General features: G+C 42.4%; 1 protein-coding gene across 1 annotated transcript in view; it reads left to right on the top strand.

Annotated features, from left to right (window-relative positions):
* The window catches only part of Nckap5 (NCK associated protein 5), an 809936-nt gene that overhangs the window by 487903 nt on the left and 308934 nt on the right, over positions 1-13099 (top strand). The window contains exon 7 of the mRNA XM_021198000.2: positions 10062-10214. Coding sequence (XP_021053659.1) covers positions 10062-10214 — 153 coding nt within the window. The remainder of the gene's footprint in view (positions 1-10061; positions 10215-13099) is intronic.

Below are 13099 nucleotides of genomic sequence, written 5' to 3'. Positions count from 1 at the left end.
ACATGCAAACCCAGAAACAAACACACATATCCATACACAGAGAAGCATGAACACACACATAGGCTCATGTACAAACAGAGAGACACACGCTGCACCGAGAGATATGCACTCAAAGACAGACATATATGCACACACATACCATTTATGAACACCAAGACACACACACACACACACACACACACACACACCCTTGAAAATAGCCTTTGACTTCCTGCTCAGTAACATTTTACTTTGTTAGCCTGTGAAGAAATTCTGTTACATGTACCCTGTTCCACTCCACCCTCCAGCTTCATCTTTGGCTCCAACTCCTCCAGCTCCTCCACGTTCCTTTCAGACTCTCCCAGTTAGGTACCCACTTCCTACTCCTGGCCACCCTTGTTTCTTTCCTGATGAGCTTCCCTGTTTATCCAAATCTCAGTTCATCAACAATCCTGCACTTGCCACCCATGTGTATTCCTATATGACTGTAACATGTGCGTGTATGCACATGAGTACAGGTGCTCATATACATGTGTGCATGGAGGTCATAGGTCAGGATTCTTCCCCTATTAATAACTTCATTGTTTAAGATACAGAGTTCCTCACTGAGCCTGGAGCTCACTGGTTGTCTAAACCTCCTGGCTGTCAAGCCTCAAAGATCCCCCTGTCTCTGTTGTCCTGTTCCATTGCTGGGATTACAGGAGTGCACCACCCTGCCCAACTTTTTATGTGGTTACTGGGACTCAAACTCAGATCCTTATGCTTGAACAACTGATGCTTTTGTCAGCTGAGTCATCTCAGTCTTATTTATATTTTTATACAGAGTCTCTCACTGGGACAGGGCACTCCTACTATGACTAGGGTAGTGAGCTGGTGAGACTAAGGCGCCTGCTTATCTCCTCCCTACTTCTGGTATTACAGGTGTGCAATGCCACACCCAACATTTTGTGTGTGGTTTAAGGATCAAACATGGGTCCTCATGGAGGTACAGCACTGTACGCTCTAAGCCATGATTCTAGCCCTCTGAATTGCTTTCTCTTGAAGCACATGGACATTTCCTCACACTCTGTGCTGAGATGCCTGTGACATTTTGATTAGCAGCAATCTTATTGCATGGTATGCTCCATTAGAACGGGAACCAAGTGTGCCTTCTACCTCCATGTCCTGGGCATTCTCTCCAGTGCCTGATTCATTACTGCTCATCAAATATTGACTGGATAGATAGATGAGTTAATTTAATCATGAAGTCAGAGAACCTCATGGAACATTGGAGTCCTACTGTGAACCTGACTGAAAGAAGCAAATCACTTGAAAGTCAATAAAACCCCTTTGAACATCTCAGCCAAGGACTGCATGATCATTTTCCTCCACATGTACATTAATGTTTTTTGAGTCAGGGTCTCATATAGCTCATGCTTGGCCTTGTTCTTGCTGTGTAGCTGGAGATAACGTTGCCCTCCTCCCAAGTTTTGGATTACCGGTATACACCATCATATCCAGTTTATCAAGTGCTGGGGATAGAACCTAGGGCTTCATGCATGTTAATTGGCAACTTTACCAATCCCACATCCCAGCCCCTCCTCCACATTTACTTAAGCCTCCTCCCTCATAGACTGAAGCATCATCTTTCAGCTGATGTAGAGCTAGGCTGCCTGCTCCTGAACTAAATGAGCTCCCCGGACTGTGATTCCTCACAGTTAACCTGAAGCAGCGTGCAACTTGCGTTGATTGATACTGTTTTACATAGGCCTGATGATGCAGAGTGTTCCAGAAGAAAAGAGGAGCCTTCCCTCACTGGTGAATCACTGCCTTGCTTACCACTTAGAGAAATGAATGGCTCTAAGGGAAGCTTTATGTACGGACAGGCAAACTATGATTTAATCTCTTCAGTGCTAACTGAGCCCCTAAATCTTTACCTTCAAGGGGACGGGCTTGTATTTGTTGGCGCAAACAAGATCATGACTCCAGCCATATATGAAATATGTGGAGGCAAGCATTGTTTGTGTAGCAGCTCCCCTTCTGAGGACTCCACGGCTGGTTCAAGTCTAGAGAGAGGAAAGCGGTCACCGCTGGAGCCTCCTTTCCCTCTTCACAGGCTGGTATCCTCCAAGTGGCCTTGGCTTGCTTTCCTGGCTTGAGTCTGGGCAGGAAGAAGGTGTTTTATCTAGAGCTACAGGTTTCTGATCTCTGTCTTGTGTTGTTGGCCACAGTTCTCTGTCTCTATGCCACTTTCTCTGTCTCTTTCTGTCCCTATATCCCTGTGTCTTTCTGACTCTGCGCCTCTTTGTCTCTCAGTCTCTCTCCCATCTGTTACTCACTCTGTTGTGCTTGGCCTTTGTCTCTCTAGCCGTACCGACATGTCTGTCTGTCTGTGGCTGTCTCTGTCTCTCTATATCTGTCTTTCCATCTTTCTCTTTGTCTTCCTCTCTACCATATTCTCCTCGATCTCTTTTATTGTTCTTTCTCCTTCTGGGTGTCTCTCTCTCTCTCTCCTTCTTTCTCTTTCTTACCCTATTTCATTCCTATCCTGGATCTTTAATTGGCAAAGATAGTAAACTTTCTGCTATTTTGTCTGATTGTGTGTTAATGACACTTACGATTTTTTTTTTCAAACATTGGCACGCTTTAATGAGTTTAAGAAAAATATAGGAGCCATCCAGCCTGAAATGGAAAACCATGGATTGCTGATGGGTGTGACCATGTTTCCCGCAGGTCTGCCTCCATTCATTTTCGGCTTGCTTGGCCTCTTCTAGAAGGCCCCTTAAATTTGTTTTCTTTTTTCAAGAATTTTTTTTGCATTTATTTCTAATGTTTTTGTTTTTGTTTTGTTTGCATTTATTTCACTGTAGTGTGTGGACATGCCTCTGCTGTGAGCCATGTGTGGAGGCAGAGGGCAGCTTGCAGGAACCACTGTTTTCCTTCCACGGGAGGCCCTCAGGAATCCTCCTCAGGTCATCAGGCTTAGCAGTAGACATTCCTCCTAAGCCATCTTGCCATCACACGAAAAGGAACCTGAACCATCAAAGCCTGACTCTAGAGCTCAGGCTTTAGTAGTTTTAAAAGTAAACTCACTTGTTTTCTTAAAAAGCTGGGGAAAAAAAGAATTTCAAAAGTACTATCACTTGTTTTTGAAAAAAGATGGCACAAAAGAATTTATTGAAAAATAGAATTGACCAAACTAGAAGGCAAATTTAGGTTTTCAATCTACATTTATCTTCTTTCCCAGAGTAGAATACATCTCACTGGCAAATAACTGGGGAGGGTGTGGGGAAAAGCTGTAGTAGAATTGTGTGTAGGTTGGAGACGCCATCTTCTGCCTCTTCTTTTCATTTAGACACAATCTCCCATATCCCAGCTTCACTTCCTACTCACTGTGCAGCTAAAGCTAGCATTGAAGCCTTGATCTTTGTGTTTTCTGGGGTTCTCTGGAGGAATAGAACCAGTAGGAAATATTTTTTCCTATATGTAATATGTAATATATATATATATATATATATATATATATATATATATATATATATATATATGGAATTTATTAAAGTAGCTTAATGGCTGTCTCCTGACAGAAAGGCCAAGAATCCTGTATTGACCAGTTCCATGAGGCTAGCTGTTTCAACTGGTCTTCAGTATAGTCTGGAATCCTGAATGAGTAAGTTCTTATACTGGCAAAGGACTGCCTCAGCAGCAGGATATAGATGAATTTGCCAGTTAGAGTGAGGACAAGCAGGCAAAAAAAAGCAAAAGCTTTCTTCTTCCATGTTTTTTTTATATAGGCTGCTACTAGTGTGACCCAGACTGAGAGTTAAATTTTCTCATCTCAGGTGAGCCAATCAAGGAATTCTTCACAGATATGTCCAGATGCTCAGGTTTTAGTTGACTCCAGATATGGCCAAGTTGACAGCCAACATTAGCCATCACAGTCCTCCTGACTCCCTCTCCCACATGCTGGGATTCACAACCAGTCCTTGTTTTCTAATGAGCCAGCTACACACTGATGGTCCAAACTCTAATGAGGAGTTAAGCGGTATAGAGGTGCTTCTTAGTGGAGTTACGTGATAGACCTCTTCTCTGCCTTGTGGAATCTGAGGGTCTCTGTAAGTTGCCATCCACGGTGCTGCCAACTCTGGCACAGTGTCCCTCTAATTCTTCCAGAAGTCCACATTCCCAGCCTTGGATGACGCACCCACTTACAGCTGCAATGCTTTTCAGCTAGAGAGTTCTCTTTCCTTCCCTGCCTTGGTTGGTGTTGAGCTTGGCCCCAGGCAATTAGAGAACCATCATGATAGTCGGGTTCCCTAACTACCTTCTCACTAGGAAAGGGAAAGCCCACTGTTTCTTCTGTCATTATCCTTACTACTGAGTGTGTTTGTTGACACACTGTGTCTTGTGTGTTTGTTGATACACTGTGTCTTGAGTTGTTGAATTATGAAGATTTTAACTTAGGAAGGATCATTCAGTTCACCTAGAACTTTACATATCGGGGAAACTGAGATAAAATGCTTGTGGGATTGCTCCAGCAAGACACCATGCTCAGTTCATAAATACTACAGCATTATCAGTCCCACAAGGAAAGAATTTTGAGATCTGTATGAAGCTGCACATTGAATCCAGGGCTTCTGATGGACACACGTGGTAGTCTGAGCTACCACAGGCGATGCTTTTGGTAAGCTCTAAGTGCACTAAGTGCTCTGAGCTCTTTCAGTAGGAATGCCTACAGGAAGACCAAGGTGCATATCAGCTGCAAATATGTATGGGACCTAGGTCTAGCCACTGCTTGCTCTTTGGCTGGTGATTCAGTCTCTGTGAGTCTAACTGCCTGTCATTGCTATACAAAGGCTTTCCAACTGGTCTAACTGCTTACAGTTCTACCTGCTGCATCTTGCTTCTCAGCATTTTCCATGGCAGCAGTTAGAATGGTGTTTCCCTTACTTGGCCTCCACTTCCTTTTGCTCCAAGGAGAAGCAAACTGAATCCATTTCCATAGCTTGCAAGACCCTCTTTGGGCTAGCTCTTTATGATCCTGAGTGTGTGTGTGTGTGTGTGTGTGTGTGTGTTTGCATATGTGTGCAGGTGCACATGTATGTACAACTGTGCATACATACATATGCACATGCTGTTGTAGAAGGCATAAATCAACACTGACTGTCATCCCTTAGGTCCCATCTACCATGTTTGTCGTCTTTTTGTTTGTTATGGAGACAGGGGCTCTGACTGGCCTGGAATTTGCCAAGTAGGACAGACTGCCACCAGTGAACCACAAGGATCCTCCAGTCTCCATGAGCCCCAGGCTGGGATTATACATGTACATCACCATGACTAGCTTTTGTTTTACAGTTTAAGCTATTAAACATTCGTGAGGGTTTTGTTTGTCTTATTATTGGTGGTGGTGGTGGTGTTTACTTATTTTTATTATTTGAGGATTGTTTGAGGATTTAATGTTAGTTGAAATTCCATCCACCCCCTCCCGCCCCTCCCTGTTTTTCCCACCACTTTCCCCTCCCAACCATCATATAATTGTCTTTATTCTTAAGACCCATTGTGTGCACTTAGTGATACCAGGATGGTAATGGGCATAGGGTATCTCCTGGAGCATAGTTGGCCTTTCAGAGAACATATCCCTGAAGAAACTCTCACTCTCTTAGCAGCCGTTAGTGATCTAACTCTTCAGCCTTCCTCCTCTGTCTATGGTGGGGTTTTGTCTGGCTTGATCTTGTGCAGGTCTTATGCGTACTGCCAGAGCCTGTGTGCTTTATGAAGTGAGTTCTGGAAATCCACCACACACAGGTTTTCCTGCTTGCAAGGCAAGCCTTTTACTTGCTAAGTCATCCCCCCAGCTGTGGTTTCTTTCCTGTTCACCTTCCTCTCACATCGCCTTGGCTCCAGCACAGAGGCCCTCTCTCTCTTTTGCCCACAGGGAGAATGTCCCCTCTCCTCAGCATTTGCTTCAACCGTTCTTCTGCTTGGACCGTCTCTTCCCTCCCTGCAAACCCACCCTTCTCATCATTTAGTAGTCACCCGGAAAGACAGCTTCTCAGGTGGTTCCATCCCGATGTCACCGAATCGCATCCCATACGGTCCCTCATTATACCCCGTCCATCAGAGAGATCTGTTGAATCTGTGTTTTTATAGCACTTGCCACTAGCAACAGTTATATCACCCAAACAGTTGGCCTGCCATTTGTCATGTTTCCCAACATTAACAGTAATTTCATTAATTGTAAGGACTTGGTTCTATTTTTCCTGTCTTGAGCACCTGGATCAATAAATTGTTTATGGTGTTAAACAAAACAAACAAAACCCCCAAACTTCTATGTGCTGAGTGCATTGATGAACTGTTTTTGGACTCTGGCCAGGAATTTCTTTTCTTATGTTTGACTGTGAAATGTACCCATGTGCCCATGTGTTTGAACCTTGGTCCCTGATGGTGGTGCTATTTGTGAGTTTTTGGGAGGTGGAGCCTTCCTAGAGGAAGTAGGACAGTGGAGGTGGCCTTTGAGATTTTACAGCCCCAATGTCACTTGCTGTTCCCTCTCTGCTTCCTAAGTGTGAATACACTGTGGCCAGCCAGCTTCCTGACTCTGACATCATGGTTTGTTTTGTTTTGTTTTTATATTTTTAGGCCTTCTTGTTGGGAGGTGGCTATTTCTGGCATCCCTCAAAGCACGTGCTGGCAGATAGGGTAGCATTCATGAGTATAAAAGCTAAGATGTGCCCTAATAAGGAAGTAGGGATACTATATTTGGGCATAAGGGTTTATTCCTGGGGTCTGTTTCAGTAGTAAACAATCAACAGTATGCATTTTACATAATATCTTTACACAGAGTCACGCAGGAATCCAGGTGAGATATTAATTGCCTTGTAGAAGTATTGTGATGAAATTCAGTACATGCTAATTGAGTGTTCATGACAACGCCCTGGAACACAGCTCCTGTGAGTAATGAAAACTGGTTACCTATGCATAAATGCATGCTGACAATCTTAGGTAGGGGACAAAAAGAAATTATCAAGACTTATTGAACATTAAGTGGCCCAAGCTCATTAGCTGAGCTGCCAAAGAGTAGATGTGGAATATGCCCTTCACATTCTAAGTTTGTTAGTGTTTTACTTGCTGCACTAGTTTTCCCTTTGTCTTAATTAACTGTGAAATCCTAACGTGTGTGCATACATGCATGCATGTCCCACAGGACACATACAGAGTTCAGAGAAAGCTTATGAGAGTTGGTTCCCTCCTTCCACCGTGCCGGTCCCGGAGATTGAACTCAGGTCACCTGTTTCTTGGCAAGAGCCACCTCCCTGGCTCTGATATTCGGTCTTAAAAGAGAAGCACAAGAATATATTTTTCTTCAAAATTGGGTTGTTAACAAGATGCGTTCAGTTCTGGGCTTTATCCTGAGTTTGGAAGTCTGGCCAGTAGTGAACCTTTGAGAGTCACAGCTGTGAAAACACTAGGGACCACTATCCTTTGTTCCTTCTCTGAGTGTAACTTAAACTGGTCTAGCACTTACCATGGGAGTGGACACATCTATTCATGGTATCTAATCCTCACTGGTGTGTGTGTGTGTGTGTGTACATGTGTGCATGTGTATACATATGTGTGTGTGCACATGTATATGCATGTTTGTTCAGGGCCATCTTGTATCACATTCCTCAGGTACTATCCACTTTGGGATTTCATTTTGTTCAGTTTATAACTATAGAAACAGCAGCTTATTCTTTGGCCTTCCAATGACTCCCCAGAAGTGGGATCACCATACTTGACTTATTCTGTAGGATATAGGGATGGAAGTTGGAACTTGTGTTTGCAAGGCAAACATTTTATGAACTGAGTTACCTCCCCAACCAGGCATTGTCACTTTCTTAGTCCGCAGGGTATTGATTATATACAGAGATCACAGAGAATACTATATTCAGAAATCTTCACAAAACAAACTAGCATGGATCAACCTCCTAGTGAAGTGTTTTATACATATGGATGTTATACATATAGACATATAAGCTCTATATGCATATGCACTATAAGGTATACTTTTTTACATATTTTATAATGCATTTAAAAATGTTAAAGTTTAATGGATCCCTCAAATCAACTTGGTGAATGCAGTTTGAGATCTCATGCCTCCGCTGTTACTGTTTCCTTCTAAATAGATAACATGAGTTCCTTAAAGGTAGGGATTATCATGTTTTGCTTTGGTATTTTCAGATGAACTTAACTTAGTGCTAAATATAAAGAAGTCTGCCAGTAATGGATAATCCAGTTCAGGCCAAGTGGTTGGCAACCTGCTATATCAGAGCCTAGATTCTACAGTGTGTGTGTTGGGAGTTAAATACTGTGTTAGGATGGTTTTACCTGGTGTATGATTCAGAGGCCTTGGTATATTACACAACAGATGGAATATTGTTCATATGATGCTCTCTTTTTTCCTTTTGTATAATTGTGTGTGATGGGTGTCTTTGTGTGCATATACATAAATGCATATGCAGCTGAGGGGGCAAAGGACACCTTGGGGTGTTGGTCCTCAACTTTCTCCTTGCTAGGATAGGATGTCTTGTTCACTGCTGTGTATGCAAGGCTAGGTGGCCTGTATGTTTCCCTGGAGTCTCCTGTCTCTGCCTCCTGTCTCACTGTAGGAGTTCTGGCAGTCTAAACACCCAAGATTGTGTCTGGTTTTAACATAACTTATGGGGGATTAGAGCTCCAGGGCCCCCCCACTTGGACAGCAAACACGTTTACCCATTCAGCCATCTCTGTCACCCACTGTATGGTGTTCTCTTGATATTTATTTTTCCCTTGAAAGCAAGAGCTAAGGAAAAGTCTCAAATTAACACTTTGCAACTTCCAAAAAGCTGTCAGAGACACAGTTGAGTGTGGAGCTTCCAACAGGGAGGCAAGATAAGACAACAGCACTTTATGTCAGCCTGGAGGCTATACAACAAATCCTGAAGTGTTTGAAGGGAGACACAGGGGTCCTTAGAAATTGGGTTATTCCTGGCTGAAGTAACTATTTGTTTGGAGCATGCAGTTCTACCTGGCTGGAGAGACATATCACCAGGGCATGCACTTGCTCTGCAAACATAAAACATAAAAAAAAAAACCTAAGTTCATATCTCAAGAAGCCATGTCATATAGACATACAGGTCTACCTAAAATTGCAGCCTTGAAAGACAGAGGGATCCACACACATATCTGCCTCCACACACATGCAAAAACATGCACATATACATGCATATCATACACAAATAAACATAGAATAAAAATATGAAATTACCATTTAAAATTTTTATGATATTTATTTTTCCTTGAATTAATTAATCTGTTATATGTCCATTGAATTTTATGATCCTCTTTGCCTTTTACAAGTGAAGGCATCAAGATAGTTGAGGTTTTCTCAGCTTAAAGCACAGCTGGATTGCATAGTGTTAATATAATTAGATTAACCATATGATTGTGCCTGAACCTTGGTGACCTCTGCAGATGCTCCAACTGGACAGATAACGTGCATCTTCAGATATTGTGGCCCTATATGCATCTTCAGATATTGTGGCCCTATAGCTTTACTTTACCAGAGTTTAGGGGGAAAACAAATCAAAATTAACAAAAAACAACTTGTAAGGTAGGACTGCGAAAACACTACAACTAATAAAGAACTTATTGGTTTAGCTTGATTTGCCAGCCTGAGGAGCTTACTTCAGTCCACAGATCCCATGTCAAATGCTTAGGAATGGTGATGTTTGCTTGAAAACCCAATACTGAGGACATAGGAAATGACAGAACCCTGGGGCTTGCTGTCATTGATTTCCTGGTGGAGTTTTAGATTGGTGAGAATTCTTGTCTCAAAAAAAAAAAATAATAAAGTTATGGGCCTCCTTCATACATGTACATACATGTGAACCCTTGCATGTGTACATATCCCACAGACAGAATAAAATTCTACTGTGCTCACTAATATAAGCACAGCTCACCTCGCTTACTAATTCTGTCTTTACCTCAGCCCAGGAAAGGTCCAGATTTCTCCTCTTTAGAATAGCTATATTCCAGCTGTAGATTAGTGTAAACAGTGATTTTTTTTTTCTTTCTGGTTTCAGGAACGACTAGCTGAAGAAGAGAGAAAAGAGCAAGCAGCACTGGGTGACATCCATGTGGCAGAGGCCGATGAGGACTCAAGAAGTGAGCACAGTAGTGTGGAGGAGGGGAAAGAAGACAGCAGACTGCTCCTGAAGAGACTGAAGGCCCTGGAGGTAAGCCACCCCACCATCCACTCGCTGAGAGGAAAACCTGCAGCCACTGGCACTGACTGGGAGTCCGGGTCTTCCTCTCTTAGTTCTCCCAGACTGATACAGTCACCAGTCGGCCACTAGAATCCATTCCTCGACACGGGACAGTTAAAGTTCTCTGCACGGAAAGGTCTTGACCTGATAAACCCAGCTGCATGGCCTTCAAAGGGAAAAAAGAGCAGAACAGCTCACTTCTAATCATAGTCTCTAAAATTGCGAGCACTTCAGTCAGGAGCCATAGAACACTTGACTTTCTTCTCCTAATGCCTCATAACATGGATATGTGGGTGAATGAGCCTAAGATCCAATAGTAGATACAACGGTTGTGAAAGGTATGCCTATGCTTACATACAGATTTTAGTGGTATTTTTGGTAGATACGTTTCATTTGGAAATAAGGCAAATGTAGATATGGATAGGTAAGATGCATGCAGAGAGTACCAGCACCAAGGGCAGGGGTCTGTGAAGACCTCTGCAGCACAGTGCTCCACCATGGAGTGAGAGCTACAGATGATCTGACTTAGCGGCGTTTATATCACGTCAACTGTTCCTTCAACTATCTTCCTACCTGCCATCAGAGAACCTCGTGCTTACTTGTTCTTGTTTGAGTATTTGACACTCTACGTATTTGGGATATGTGAGACTTAAGTGAAGATATTTGCTTGACCTATCCCAGAGGATCATTTGGGAAGAGTCTAAATGAGGGGTTATATAGATTTGGTTGGACTTGGGTGTGGCTATGGGGAAATGTCTTGATTGCCTTGGTTAATCTAGAAAGTTTAAGCCCACCGTGAGCAGCACAATTCCCTAGACCGGAGGTCCTGAACTGTCTTAGTGTGGAGAGAGGGGGAACTGATTACAGGATATACAAACATTCTCGCTCTGTTCCCATAATTATGGAACATAACCTGGAACTATAAGTTGTAAATCCCTTCTTCTCTAAGTTTTGCTCTTTATCAGGGTATTTTATCTCAGAATAGGAAATAAAATTAGAACATCCATCTTCTAAATGTACATAAAATGCCTAGGGATGTAACTTAGTGGGTAATGTGCTTGCCTAGCATGCTGGTAGCTCTGAGTTCTGTCCCAGATATTACAAAAAATTTAGGCATGGTGTTATAGACCTGAAATCCCAGCTCCCAGAATTGAGGCAGGAAGATAAGGAATTCAGGATCATCTTTGATTACAAACTTCCAGGATAACCTGGGCTACATGAGAACAAGCAACAAAAGATAATAAAAAACAAAGTAACAATAATTAAAACATAGTTCTACTGTAGGGTCCACAAAATCTGGAATACTTTCATAATATGCAGAACCAGGATGAGGAGCATGTGGCCTTGCTCCCTGCTTACTGTCCACAGCCCTGCCTCTGATCTCTGGTCTCCTAGAAGAAGTGCTGGCCTTTAGATTCTTATTTTCTTAAAACAATGAGCACTTGAGCCAGATTCTCAGAATTTTGTTCGAATCCTCTAAAAGTTTCAGTTACCCAATTTCTTTCTGTTTTTCTATCCTTGCTTGGAAAAAAATGAAGATAATAATAGTACACAACTGTACTAAAAAGCAGTGAGATTAAACCACTTATTATGTCTACAATTCCCCTATACTTCCCATCTATGTTCCTGTTTTATCTCTGTTGCTGTGATAAAAATACCCTGGAGTCAAAGCAACTGAAGGAGTTTATTTTAGCTTACAACCCCAGGTATCAGTTCATCGTTTCTGGGAAGTGAAGGCAGGAACTTCAAAGAGCTAGCCACAGCATATTCACCTTCTGGAGCAGAGAGAAGTGAATGCGTGCATGCTTGCTCACTTGTCTCCTTGTTTGTGTTCACATTGATGCCTCTACCTATATGCAGTCTAGAGCCTTAGATCAGGGAATGGTGACACCCAAAGTGGGCTGGATCGTTCTACATCAATTGATACTAATAATGAAGTAAGTCCATGCCCACAGGCCAATTCAATCCAGAGAATGTCCCACTGAGACTCTTCTGAGGTAATTCTAGATTGGGTCAAGTTGACCCTTGAAGCTAACCCTAACCTCAGTCATGTGCTTCCTGTTCATCTGAGTAGAATAACTAACCCAAAACTATGATTGAGAAGACTCAGGTACTCCACACAGACATTCCTGAAAACTGATGGTTGGGCAAATGTTTTTAGATCGCAGGCAGAAGAACCATTGACTAGGGAAACATCTGGTTCCCTTGGAGGAAAGGGAAGGAATCGCCTGTGTCCCCAGGGGCTTCCTACCTTGGTAGGTTTTTTAATAGACTTGGGAAACATTCTTAGGGGAAGGGGAGATTCCATCAAAGAGTGTTAAGAAACCCCGCATGAACTAGAGTCAGCTGGAATGAACTGCTAGTACATGTACTTCAGTTGTTAGTTCTTAATGACTACAGTGAAACTGGTCTTAGTTCATCTCATTGTCAGGAGAACATTGTGAAGGGCATTTTATTTAATCAAGCTAAGAGGTGTTTAAAAATGTCTTTGGCATCAAATGTTCTTAAACTTCAGGGTATACACATATTTATATAATTTCCCCTTCCAAGAGAGCATTCCATACTGGGCAACAACTCTTTTATCCAATATTATTTGGAAGCAATAACTAATGTCTTGAAGTAACATTAATCCACATAGCTTCAAGTCACAATTTATTTTATTTTTTACATTGGACTGCTGTTACAGAAGAGTCATTGTTTATTTTTAAGTTCTTTGTCTCGTGTTTGTTTAACTCACTCCTTGCTCCCTGAGCTCACTCTCTAATTTTGTGAGGAGTCTGTGATTTTATTAAAAACACATTTATTTTGTGTGTGACAGTGCACAAGAGCAATGCATATGTCTTGGTGAGAGGCTA

Source organism: Mus pahari, chromosome 5 (genome assembly GCF_900095145.1).
Source record: "Mus pahari chromosome 5, PAHARI_EIJ_v1.1, whole genome shotgun sequence".
Classification (NCBI taxonomy): Eukaryota; Metazoa; Chordata; class Mammalia; order Rodentia; family Muridae; genus Mus; species Mus pahari.
Note: the sequence above shows the minus strand (reverse complement) of the source record. Positions and strands in the feature narration are given on the sequence as shown.